This window comes from Mytilus edulis, chromosome 11 (assembly GCF_963676685.1).
Source record: "Mytilus edulis chromosome 11, xbMytEdul2.2, whole genome shotgun sequence".
Lineage (NCBI taxonomy): Eukaryota > Metazoa > Mollusca > Bivalvia > Mytilida > Mytilidae > Mytilus > Mytilus edulis.
This window is the reverse complement of record NC_092354.1, coordinates 7,515,301-7,529,397: the sequence shown is the minus strand read 5'-3', so window position 1 is coordinate 7,529,397 and position 14,097 is coordinate 7,515,301. Positions and strand designations below refer to the sequence as shown.

The following is a 14,097-nucleotide window of genomic DNA, read 5'->3' as shown; positions in this document are numbered from 1 at the left end:
AGCTCCAACCGCTCTCATGGAGGTCATCATATGACGAACATCATTCACTGTAGGGTTGTTATTGTCCCCAACCCTGTGTCGGTAGTGTCCAAAATGTTGCTCCAAGGGATCTTGGTTAAAGTGATGTGTGAGGACATACTTTGCGCCAGATTCTAATAGAAATTTAACACAGTCTACAATTGAAAACACACTGATTTTAAAACCTGTCAATGTTTGATGACTCAATTGCATTCCTTTGCGTTGTTTCCTTGAAAAATTACCAGCTCTTTGCATCACTGATTGTTCCCAGGAATCAAAGTACTTAATAAAGTCTACTCTCAACCACTGTAATCTTTCATCATTGACTGTTGTGTATGGATCAAGGTCAGGATTTCTCTTATTTCTACCTTCATATAAGTTTCTTACATTCAAACAATCAAAAAATTTGTTCATAATTCTGATGAAATTAACTGTCTCGGTTACATTATCTCCATACATCATTTCAAGGGCATTCGCTACTGTGGAGCTCAAAACTTGTGCTGCAATGTTGACTTTCATGCAACCGTAGGTTGTCATGTCAAGGTGACTTCTTGTCAATTTAGGACACGGACTGTACAGTGATAGTTCACAATGGTCTTCAAACAATTTCAACAGATGCATCCACGAAATATCTTTTCCATCTTTCCACATTTTTCTGGTGTTTTTGTGGGAATATGAATTGCTGAAACAGTTTCTAGTTGTTTTCACAAGATGGGGAACATCTGAGATGAAATAAAGTTTTCTTTCGTCATCGGCATAAGGATTGGTTGTGTAATGAATAAATTCATTCACCTGTCCATGAATGTTGAAGAACTTCCTATTTGCAGATGCACCATCACAAGTCAGAAAGAGTACTTTAAGTACCGGTCTCTAAAATGCGAATAGCCTTCCAAATAATAGGATAAAGATAATCAGCAGTAATACTTAAGGTAGCAAAGCCTGCTAAAGGGAATTTCAAGTCTGTTGCAACACCTCTCACCATTAACACAAGCATGTATTTGGCAATGTCTGCATCTGTTTCTGTAGAACTTGTATCTTTCATACTTCTTTCAAAGTTCATTATCTGGTTTCCGACCTTATCTAAATTGCAATAACCAATTAGTTCGCCACTATGTTTATCATACACCAAGTCTGATTTAACCTTGATTTCGTCGAACAAAAGTCCTACATAATTCTTCCAAGGATCAACTGTACTGTACATATCTCTTTTCGAAGCCTCACTTTTCAGTTCTTTCACTACATCTGGCAAAAAACCATTGTCACTTTTAGTATAATGCGAATAATCGAATAATGTCCTTGAACTTGGAAGAGTAATGAAACCCGAATCTCTTAAAGCCTCGTAGGCAGCACTTGATTTGTGACGCAAGTACAGACACCATCTTAGTATCATTGGGTGCCATCGCATACCCTTCAATGACTTCACATTCGTGCTCTTTTGTTGTTCTGACCAGAAAAGGCGTTGATAAGAATTGGCATCAGGAAAGGCTTTCATTATTTCAGTTGTACATGCTGCCATTGTATCTTGCATTTCAAGTGTCTGACTGAAGTCTAATGTTACACCTTTACTGCTAACCTCACGTTGAAACTTCCGTTGAGTTTTGTCAATTTCACTCTGTAGGGTTGTTATTCTGTCTTTCTGCTGGTGAATTTTTGTAATTAGTTCAGTACGGGACATCTTGGTATGTCCTATAGTGCTGTGTAAATAGTTTGGTATGTTTTCCTTACTTTTTCTCTCTTTTTCTTCTCGTCTGTGTTTTCGACTTATCAGCACTCTTCTTAATTGTGTACAGGGTGAACATCTGTTTCCCTGCACAAGTAGTAAACAGTTCATGCTTCTTACAGTTGATGAATAGGAAATGGTACCTTTCACTGCTTCAAAGTCACCTTCTCGAAAACCTTGGCTACTTGCAGAACCTTCTGCGCTCTCAACAGATGTGCCCACTGGTATAAAAGCCATTAAATCTGCCTCGAAATTTCCTGTACACACAGAATAACTTTGTAATTTCATAAGTAATGTTTGGATGTGTTTAACACTGTCAAAAATTCTTGGTAAACCGATCCATAGGTCATGGTCTTGGCTGAGCTGGATTCTGTGTACAAATACTTTGGCAAAAAAATCTCTATTTATCATCACATTTAATTTAACAGATATTCTTTCAGCGGACGGATATAAAAGCATTATCTTGAGTGAATCACTGGTTGTATCTAAAACATATGGTGAACTGATGCAACCACTCTGGACAACATCTTGCTTAAGTTTATCGAATGGGTCTGTATATGATGATGTCACACATTCGGTTTCCTCTATCATGTCTATAGCTACTTCTTCTTGATAGGTCAAGGAGGTACATTCTATGTCCTCTAGAGGCTCAGCAGTGTACAAAGTAAAGTCAGGGTCAATCCTTTCTCCACGCACTTCTACTTCTTCTTTTAGACATAATTGCACTATGTCCTCGTTTGGCATACTATAAGAATGGTCATTATGCAAGTCAGTAGATTGGACTTTTTTACGCTTTCTCTGTGAAGGAACATCCCTCCTTTTCCTTAACTTTGGCATTCTGCAAATTAATAAAAACAGAATTGTTAGTCTAATTTTCACAGCCAATTGGGTTGGCATATATATAGCATGTATTAAAGTTATGGTTAAAAAGGTTAATATTGATTTTATTTTTAAACCTAACTAATTTGCCTAATGAGGTTTCCCTTAGTTAGGGTGTTCTTTTTACATTTAGTCTTGAGCAATATTCTGACTTCAACAATGAAAATTTAAGAAAATCTTTAGTTGTTGTTTGTTTATCATGTTTATGGGTTAAATAATTGTTTTTCGTTATTTAATATTTAAGGCCGTTAGATTTTTGTTAGAATTGTTTTACATTGTCATTTCAGGGCCTTTTATAGCTGACTATGTGGTATGGGCTTTGCTCATTAGTGAAGAACGTACGGTTACCTATAGTTGTTAATTTATGTGTCATTTTGGTCTCTTGTCGAGAGTTGTTTCTTTGGCAAACATACCACATCTTCTTTTTTTATATTTAGGGTAGGTAAGGCTATTATTATAGAGACTAAAAAGTAGGGTTGGCAGGGTAATTGGAACCACACATGATTTTTTTTTATTTGGCCCTTAAGTTCTACACATGTCAATTATGTTGTTTGCCTAAAAAAATACTGACCTACCAACCCAACCCTGTCAGGCCTGTAAGGCATAGGTAGGCAACAACTAACATTTTTTTTCTGAAGGTCAACTTTCAAAATTAACAATAAAGAAACATATAACTACATCCTTAATGAAGGGGGATAGGACTTTTTTTTATCTTTTTTATCTTTTTAAACTGTGGATTGACCCTTTCAGGATGTCAGAATTTGTTTTTTAAATGCTGGCCCTCAAGATTTAGTGTTTTTAAGCATAGGCGTATCCCGGCCCCCCCCCCCCCTTTTGTGGGAAAAATATGGATGATTTTATAGGGAATCATTGAAGCATGACTGGAGCACCCCCCACTTAAGTCAGTCAGGGGGCCCCCCCTTAGGAAAAGTTTTGGATCCGCCACTGTTAAGCCCAGGATTTCTGGATCAGGACCCCTCCTACCCTCCTACCCCCCCCCCCCCCCCCCACCTTTTGTTTTTAGATTAAAAGTGCAAACCCTAGCACACTTACATATTACATTACTACATTGTATGGTTGTTTGACCTAATAATAATTTAAAATTCTTATTCAGCTTCATGACTTTTATGCCTATTTGGTCAAATTCTCATGCAAATACAAATACAAATACAAATATTTTATTGGCACAAACTCAATTACAATAATTGGCAACGGCCCATACAACTAGTATACTAATAGTAATGATGCAGCAATTAAACAATAAATACTACATAGCATATCATTGGGCACATTTCGAACAATGAAATGTGCAGTTATAAATATCAATATATATAGGTTAATTTGTAAGAATAGACTACTGACATAAGTATATTGTATGTTATAGCTTCAAATTGTTCATATTACTCATTTATAAGGAAATTTTTCCTTGATTCAAATGAATGATTAATAAAAGATGATATTAATCTAAGTGTTTTTCTACACTTGTTATTAAGTAATAGTTTAATATATTCATCCTCAGTTTTAGATTGTTTGTCATAATTTTTAAAATAGGACAATTTTGATATAAGAACATTTCTTTGTGATTCATATTTTGTGCAGTGTAAGATAAAATGTTTTTCGTCTTCTATATTTTTATTATGACATAATTTGCACAACCTTTCTTCTCTGTTAACTTGCATGTATCTACCTCTTTCAATTTCAAGATTGTGTGCACTTAGCCTTAGTTTTGCCAAAGGTGCCCTATCTTTCAACATATTCAATTGGTCAACATAGTGTGCACGTTTATTTGAAAAACAAAAATGTCGAAAAAATGATAGTTTTGATGATTCAGTAATATATGAATTCTGTTCTTGTAAAATTTGGTCATGAATTCGTTGTTTTATTTGAGCAAGCATAGGTGTAATAGTTACATCAAAAGATGTTAAATATGAGAAACCCAGATTATGGATACATTTCTTCATATTACTTGTCAATAGGTTGTTTTCTCTTGTTTGAATAAATATGTCATGAGCTAAGATTTTGTTAGATGAGATTAAATGATCTAAAAATTTCATGGAAGACAACAAAATTTTAGCTTTTAAGGGGAGTCTACCAAGCTCACTGCGACATGCATGGTTGGAAGTTTTACAGTGAACCCCCAGAATTTCTTTTATAAATTTTATATGAAACTTTTCATATGGTTCATTCTCATTATTTTTTTGAATTGATTCAATACCCCAAACTTCACTTCCATATAATAAAATTGGAAGTACCATTGTATCAAAAAGTTTTTCTAAAAGTCTACATGAATTGTTGAGACTAAGAGATTTCTTTATTTTAAATAGAGCTTTTCTAGCCTTTTCCATCAATAAATTGGAGGCCAGGTTAAATTTGCCATTGTATTTTAAAGTTATCCCAAGGTAACAATATTTATCAACTGTCTCAATATAATATTTGTTGATAGTAAAAAAGTTTTGAAATGATTTGCCGTTAGAATTGAATATTAGGACTTTTGATTTTGTAGAATTTACTTCCAGCTTCCAATCTGTACAGAACTGAGCTAGAGTGTCTAGACTACATTGTAGTCCTTCTGGACTACTTGACAATAGTACCAAGTCATCGGCATATAACAAACAATGAATCTTATCATCACCAATTAGCACAGGGTCTGTGCTATTGTTTTTTAAATTTTCAACAATATTATTAATAAAAATATTAAATAGTAAAGGGCTTAGAACATCGCCTTGTTTAACACCTCTTTCAGATATGAAAGATGTACTTAAACCATCATTAAATTTTATTCTATTCTTTGTTTTGGAATACATTGAAAAAACTATGTTAAAAATTTTCTTTGGAATTCCATGTGTTAATAGTATATGGAATAATCCAATTCTCCATACCGTATCAAAGGCTTTTTTTAAATCAATAAATGCAGCATAAACTTTCTTATGTTTAGTCTTGTATTGTTCAATAATTGATTTCAATGAAAAAATATGATCAGCTGTTCGATTATGTTCCATAAAACCAATTTGGTTTTTGCTTATCAAATTGTTGCATTGTGTAAATTTTAATAATCTGGCATGTATAATCTTGTTAAACACTTTTCCAAGGTTCGAACTGATAGAAATCCCTCGGTAATTTCCAGGGTCGGCCTTACTACCCTTTTTGTGAAGTGGGACAAGAAGACTCTCATTCCATATTTTTGGGAAGATACCTTCATTAAAGACAATATTGAAAAGTTTAACAAGAGATTCCATGGTAGAGGTGGTACCATTTTTTATCATCTCATTAGATATAAAATCAATGGATGGACTTTTACCATTTTTTAGTGATTTGATGGCCTTTACGACTTCACTTGGTGTGATTACACCATTAAGCTCATTTATATCATTATTAATGCATTACAATTAGAATTTCATGTAATCTGATAATTTCTTTTATTCTTTACCGGGTTCATTAATGAATTTCAGTGTAATATTACCTCCTTCTTTTATCATGTATGACTATTCTTTATAATTTGGCACCCCATTGTTTCCTATTTTACCCAAGCATAACTTTGATCACTAATTATTATTTCAATTCTCAAATTTATTAACCCCATTTAGACCCTCTTTTGTAATAGGGGAAAACAAAGGTGGTAATACCCCTATATGTACAGCATAATACCATCTGTTGCTTTATTAATACACAGGGTATTATTCAAAAGATACATGGAAATCCTGGTTACAGATAAAGTGTCTCAGGTAAATTGTAAGGCACATGTGCCTCAGGAACATAACATGTGTTTGACAAATTTCTTATTTGATTTTACTGTGGACAAGATACACTAATCCATATATACTTAAAAAAAAGGATAAAAAAAATGTAACAACCACAGGGATCTCCATGGATGAAAATTGGTTACCAGACATGCTAAATGAACTTAATATTAATACAAATATAAATGACACTTTTCAATGCATTTACAAAAACTAGTCTCGTAACCTCAGTTCTATCAGGAGCAGATCCAGCTATTTTTAAAAGGGGGTTACAACTTGAGTCCCATGCCTTGATCAGTCCAAAAAGGTCAATGTCTATATAGAAATGACTCCTTTATTTATGAAGTAAACTGCTGTTTTTTACATATGCACAATGATATATACATGAGTAACATGATATGTGAGATTTGGGCTTCAGAATTAAGAATTACTTCTGGTAGGCTTGTTTAAACTATATCATGATCAATACCTTGTCTTGTCATATAGTGGTAATACAAAACTTTTAAAGTTTTGCCATGTTCCATGGGTAATTGAAAACTTCATGGAATAACTTACAATGCATGAATCCATGATGCAGTACTATATACATCTATATGGGTTGACAATTATTTACTGACAATTTGACAAATAGCACATTTAAAAAGATTGCTAGAAAAATATTTCATCTTTCTTTTTCTTCATGCTAACAGACATGACAGAGCATAATATTAAAGTATAAATTCTATATACATGTACGCCCGGAATATATACTGAGTGTGTCCATCTTAAAATAATAGCTTAGTTGAGTACTAAAACCACTAATTATTATAGTATTTATATTGATAAATAAAGATTTCAGTCACAACTTCAGGATGTTAGATAAGTATACAGTACATCCAAAAAGGAGCAGTTCCTGTCTTTTATGTTGTTAACTTTTTATCCATAAGTGGATTGTTTTGTCATGATGGGATATTTTTCTTTGCCGATTTCAAAGGTAAAATTGAGAATGGAAATGGGGAATGTGCCAAAGAGACAACAACCCGACCATAGAAAAAAACAACAGCAGAAGGTCACCAACAGGTCTTCAATGTAGCGAAAAATTCTCGCACCCAGAGGCGTCCCTCTACTGGCCCCTAAACAAATATATACTAGTTCAGTGATAATGAACGCCAATCTAATTTCCACATTGTACACAAGAAACTAAAATTAAAATAATGCAAAACTAACAAAGGCCAGAGGCTCCTGACTTTGGACAGGCGCAAAAATGCGGCAGGGTTAAACATGTTTGTGAGATCTCAACCCTCCCCCTATACCTCTAGCCAATGTAGAAAAGTAAACGCATAACAATACGCACATTTAAATTCAGTTACATACATAAAAATTGTCTAGTCTCTTATTCATACACTGGACTGAACACAAAAAAAACCCCATTGACCATTGAATCATGAAAATGAGGTTAAGATCAGATGAATATAAACTCCATGTGTTAAGTAGTCAGTGTACTGTACTTAAGAATAATAGTAAGAAAGGAAAATATTTACCTGGCTATTATCTACACAAACTTTTTCTATCTTCAGAGGGCTGTATATACTACGTAGGCTCAAGAAATCTTGAAATATGAAATCTGAAATTGAAATATGCAATTACTTCATGTACTTAATGGAAATGTTACAGAAAACAGTTTTTGTTTAAACCTGTCCTAAGTCAGGAATATGATGTACAAGTGTACAGTAGTTGTCGTTTGTTTATGTAATTTATATGTGTTTCTCGTTTTTCATATAGATGAGACCGTTGGTTTCCCCGTTTGAATGGTTTTAAACTTGTAATTTACACATTTGGTTATCATGGTTATCCCAAAGTAGTTTCTAAATTTATTCAGACAATTAAAGTTATAACTGTAAACTTGTAAACAGATGGATCAACTTACATACATACATGCAAACTCTTAACATATACAAAAACATGTACATACTGAACATGTAAATCAAAACATAGCAATTGAACAGCAACTTGAGACAAACTTAAAATTTGCAGACTGTCCTTTCTGTTTTTTACATCAGCTTGTGATTTTGTTTAGTTTTTCACCATAATGAATTTCAGACTTAACGAATGTTTGCCAGACTAACAAGCCATAAAAGCAGTTTTTCTATGTCTCTTAATTTATTTGGCGGTCCAAGGATCTGTATAGAGAGAAAAATCCTTGGCTCGTTAGATTTTTTTAAGATGAATATTTTAGACTAGGTTTAAGTCGTAGCACTAGCTTGTACTGGTAGAAAATTGAAGATTGTGATGTTCGGATGAACGTGCATTTTCCAATTATTCAATAATGGTATAGAGGCATTTTCCAATTATTCAATGAAGGAATAAAGGGGGGGGTGGGTGTTCAAATGCCAGCTGCGCTTCAGCACAAACATGTGCACCTTTCTTTTATCATTTCAACACTGGATTATACCTTCAGCTTGTTGTAGTCTCTTTCTTTCTGATTAATATTTTTATTTATATACATGTTCTTGAATAATTTTATTTAGAGTTGGACCAAGGATTTGTATAAAATGTCATATAAAATGTAAATAACAACAGACAAAACATGAGCCAGTCGCGGATCCAGGGAGAGGGTTCCGAGGGTTGGATTTCCCCATTTCTTTGGACGATCAATGCATTTGAATGGGGACATATAGTTGGAACCCCCCCCCCCCCCCTTTGTCCCGGGTTAGGAACCCCCTTTTTCAAATGGCTGGATTCGCCACTGTGAGCGGTCTCTGATTTCAGAGTTCTTTTACGGACATTCTGATTCACCCATCTCCTACTAGTAAGTAAGTCAGTAAGTAATGACTTTATTTAAGAAGGGTGACTCAATTAGCTTTCGCTAATCTACCTTGAGGCCCTCACAAAGAACAAACAGTACAAATATTACGAAGCTTTCTAACATATTATAATACTCCTGAAACCTTTGTAACAGATCATTAATAATATAATTCTAGTAGGAAGCAATTCTCACCATAGTTATAGTAAACACAAAAAGAAGCAATATGAAAAAGGGTAATTATGTCATAATATGACTGCTTACAAGTGCTTCTCTCCGACCTCTAGGGGACATACATTTGTACATGTATGCACAATAGGCCGTTTTAAAAGACATAATTCTGTTGAGAAATACAGTACCTTTGTTGTTAACATCCAATTTAACACAGAAGCAAGTATAGATGTAAACATTTCCATCACGTTTTCTCAGAAAATTCGAGATCAAGGAAGTTAATTTATGTTAATTTGATCCCGCCCATAATGACAACATTTGGATGCATCTGGTGACCGTAGTGGTATTTTAAAACGATGATAATAGCACACGTTATCAATTTACAAGCACTTTTTTTTAAAAGAACACCAAACAAACTATACTTAAATGAAATAATTACGTTTCATAGCTGAAATCGACAAAATGAGATACTTTATTGATTTTATCTAAGCCCATCCTACTTTGCACTGACGCGGAGCCATTTTGGACAGGTCGGCCTGAAACATTCATCAAAATAGCAACAACCAAAGCACCTTTCACCATATTATTTGAACTGTTCACGTATCAAACACATTTATTTCATATTATTAAAGTTTTTTCACATAATTCCTCATTTTGAAGGAGGAGATTGAACTCAAAGATGGGGTTTGGACAGCCTTTTTGGGCGGGATTATGGCGATGATCAGGAGAAAATATGCATAGTCAATTTAGCTGTAAATAATGCGTATTGTAACGATGTTAATTGATTTCTTAATCTGAACTGACATAATATTACATATAAAAGTATCATTATCATGCAAATATATATATTATACTTACAATAGGCTGACTTTAATCTTGATGCGACACGAATTTAACTGTTAATGGATGACATAAAACGACAAACGAGATGCATCACGGTAAATCTCGTCAAAGTCTCGTATACGCAGCTTTTTATATACAGCCAATGCAAACTGCTCGCGAGATTCCAATCCTTCTCACTATACAAATCCTTGACCTCACCACGACCGTGGTACGTCCAAACTGCGACCTACACGATCATCAAAATTTGCATTTTTTCACAGATCGTAGTGCGATCGTGGCCTAGTGGGACTGGGGTATAAACGACAAATTTATTTTTTATTACCTGTGTGACGTATAAAAACACTGCATGTGCTGTTACTTGATGACTTCTAATTTCCATGCTGCACCTCTTCATAATGTAAACGACAAATTTATTTTTCTTTACCTGTGTGACGTAAAAAAAAATGGTCACTTCAGGTGCTGTTAATTTGATTTGATTTGTTACTTGATGTCTTATAATTTCATCACTAGCACTTCTTTTTCCAATAATTTGCATACCACCTCTGGTGTGTTATCGCAAATGACTAATTACACATGCTCAAAGGCAACATCTTTCCAACATACTTTATACACAATTTCGGTTAAAAGCAATAATGGTGTTATATACAATTAAAACTGAAATATTTAACATGAAACAGGTGTCTGGAGGCTGTCTTTGAATCCTTCCAAAATGGAAGCTGTGACGACAGCAGACGGTAGTTCATTCCACAGACGAATTGCAGATGGAAAAAATGATTGCCTGTGGTTTTGTATTCTCATTAGGGTAGTAGGACTCTGGTGTCATGTCCTATAGTTGTTAATGTCACACCCCTCGGTATTAAGTATTGCTCATGATGGTCTTTACTCTCCTTTACACGATGAACAGTAAAGTAAATCGTTAGTCAGATACATTCCTGAAGTGTTAAAATTTGCACTCTATTTACTTTTTGCAGAAGAAATCACAAATTGGGGTTAAGAAATTATCAATCGTGTTGTTGTCAATTTTTTCCCACTATTCTTTATGTAATTGAGTGATACAATTCCTAAAGCAAATATCAAATTGAGTTTATCAACACTAAGCTCTTTAATGTACTGGGCCTTTTCATCAACACAATATTGAATATTTAGGCATGTTATAATCGTATTATACCCAACCCCAGATATTTTCCATCTTAAAAATGTTTCTTTTGTATATGTGATAGCTGTTTCATTTGAATTATATACTCCAAGACTGAAGTTTAATTTAAATTTAAATAAATTCTTCCACCACTCAAGCTTACCGAGAACATGCATGCAGATTAGTATTACTAGTCTGATTGAAGTCCTGCTAAATGATTTTGTGCAAGAACACATTATAAGAGGTTCGGCTAGCTATAAAACTCATGTTTTATACACCATTGTATTCATTTGAAAATTCCCGTACCAAATCAGGAATATGACAGTTGTTGTTATTTATTCTTTTGATGCGTTTGGGCTTTTGGTTGACTGCTGCTTTTTGCTTATGGAATTTCCTTTACATGTTTATTTTTGGGTTATTTTACATCGATCTTTACATAATATTGCCTTTTTTACAGCATATTTAATTTACCTTTTACAGAAAGTATGTAAGATGTTGCAGTTTATTTCTTTTGCATTTTACTTTTTTTACTTCACAAAGACAATTAACGTGTTCTAGTTTTTGTTGACAGCTTGGCAGTTTTACCTCTATGTACTGGAATATTGTCAACTTTGTACCACAAGAAAGGTAAGATCATCTAATATTTTGATGCTCTCTCTTGGCTTTCTCCAGTAGACATCTATAGCTGTTGAGGAGTTGTAAGAAGTACTAGATAAAGGTTGGCCACTAACTGAAGACACTTCCAGGAATTCGGACAGATCACCCGCTTCAGTAGATACATCTAAGGCTTCAGCAGATATGAAGTCTGGATCAAGCTGTAAATATGGACTTTCAAGATATCTTCAAAGTCATCCCAACAGTAGTGCGACTACAAATATGTGTTTGCAAGGTAGAAATGAAGTCACCACACGAGCAAGACAGTGGGTTTTCACGAGAACCCAGGTCTACAGTGTAATGAAGACTTTCTTCAGTTTCAATCTTTACCAGTAATAATCCTCTAGAAAGTTCATCAATGTGTTCCCCACTGAAATTTGCAGCATACTCAAATCTTGTAAGACAATGGCTTACCACATTTCTTGGCAAGTTATGCAAGAACATAGGAGTGTGTTGATTGTATTGTCGGTATTGAGTGGAATACTAAGAATTCAGTCTGCTGTACATACTTATTTGGTCGGGCACAATATCTTTTACCAGTATTTCTATTAAACTTGTGATACTGCCCGTTCCAGTTAATTTTGTGTAAAAGTTTTTCAGGGAACCATATAATGATTCCACTCCATTATTTGTCCTGACTTTCCGGATTTTGCCGGATTGTAAAAGAAACATAGTGTAACGGAGAGCTCAAACATACGACAATTTCCCGAGAAACAGAATGGAAATGAGTAAATACGTGTTTAAAGTCAATCTATTCATGCGTGTGTCTCCTTCTCACCAATCTCAGTAAGATTTGTTGCGGGGGGGGGGGGGGGGGGGTTCCACACTATAAAAACAAAATGAATGATGTGAGGGAATGTCACTCTGGTCAACCCCATAGGGGATTGACGACTTGAAGCCGTCTTTCCGTAAAAAAACCAATGTCAAGATAATTTGTTAATTAAAGCGGAATATTTGATTTGCTCCTTACATTATCAATATATGACACCTTCCCTATAGTTTCGGATGAAGAGTTGATTTATTAATTTCCCCAATGGAAGTTGAAACCCATTCAATTGGATAAAGATCTGTCCAGGCTCGTTTGAGAAGTCTTGGCCATGTAATTAAAGAGGGCAAAGTACGTAAATCTTATAAGATGCGATCCTAGAGATGCAGCACTGAGATGGTCTCATACAATACATAGGAGAAAATACTGTGTAGCTGGGCCTAATTCCCTTCGGCATACTGAAGGAAATCATTTTTGATAAAAAAAAATATAAAATATTTTAAAATAATTGTTAAAAATTACAAAATGTCAAATTTGTTTGGCACTTAAATGGCCTCATGGGGCCAGGAAATCTTTCTTTGTCTTTTTTCAAGTATAATGACATATATGACAGAAGTGTATCTCAGCACCTTTTCCTCTGTCTCTGAACGTTAACATTGAGCATTTTGGCCTGAATTTTCTTGTTCTGAGGTAATGCATCGTTTTCTTCATAGATCAGCATAAAGTCTCTGAATGATAAACTGACTGATTATCATAAGCATTGGTATATTTGCCTCCATGTGTAGGTCTTCTGTTATCTCTATGAAAATAGTTCTGATTTGATCAGAAATTCTTGTATTGTGAAACATTTGCAGTTTTCTTTCCATTATTACGGATTTGAGTGATTTAGTGTCATCAGCAGCAGTAACAGATGGCCACAATTGTTCCAGCAACTCCTGACAATTTAAAACAATTTTTTTCTGACGTGGAGTCAGAAAGATATGATTCCATAGTTATTAAATATTCTTTGCCAGGACCTTTTGATCTGTTGAAATAATCTGTTTCTAGTCTGTGGATTGTCGAAAGAACTAATTATTTTGCCTCTGATTGAGCTTTTGTAAGTGTGTAACATAACAAAAAAAATTGACTTTTTCATTTTTTTTCTACCTTTCAAATCATAAAAATACAAATATTATTGCATAGCAAAAAAATCTGTTGAAATAATACAAGAATCGGATAGAGATACCGAGATACCGCAATTTTAGCAATGAGGTGCAAACCCTCATTACACCATGACACCTTAACATAGTAAAAAAGAAATAATAGTCGAAAAAAATGGGTTAGGCTAGCTCCGCTAATGTAGATTAAATAAATATCTTCAAATTCAAAATCTTGTAATGATGAGTAATGCAA

At 34.2% G+C, this 14,097-nt stretch overlaps 1 protein-coding gene across 1 annotated transcript; it reads right to left on the bottom strand.

The window, feature by feature from the left end:
- Positions 1-874: 874 nt before the first annotated feature.
- LOC139493940 (uncharacterized) lies at positions 875-10,149 on the bottom strand. Its single transcript, XM_071282111.1, has 3 exons — positions 9,496-10,149; positions 7,875-7,957; positions 875-2,576 (listed from the first exon to the last, which is right to left on the bottom strand). Exon 3 carries the CDS (start codon positions 2,573-2,575, stop codon positions 875-877), a length of 1,701 nt encoding a protein of 566 aa, XP_071138212.1. The 5' UTR covers position 2,576; positions 7,875-7,957; positions 9,496-10,149.
- Positions 10,150-14,097: the final 3,948 nt, after the last annotated feature.

Bases quoted from the DNA above. Each gene is read 5' to 3' on its own strand.
- LOC139493940 (XM_071282111.1), bottom strand. From the start codon at position 2,575: ATGCCAAAGTTAAGGAAAAGGAGGGATGTTCCTTCACAGAGAAAGCGT.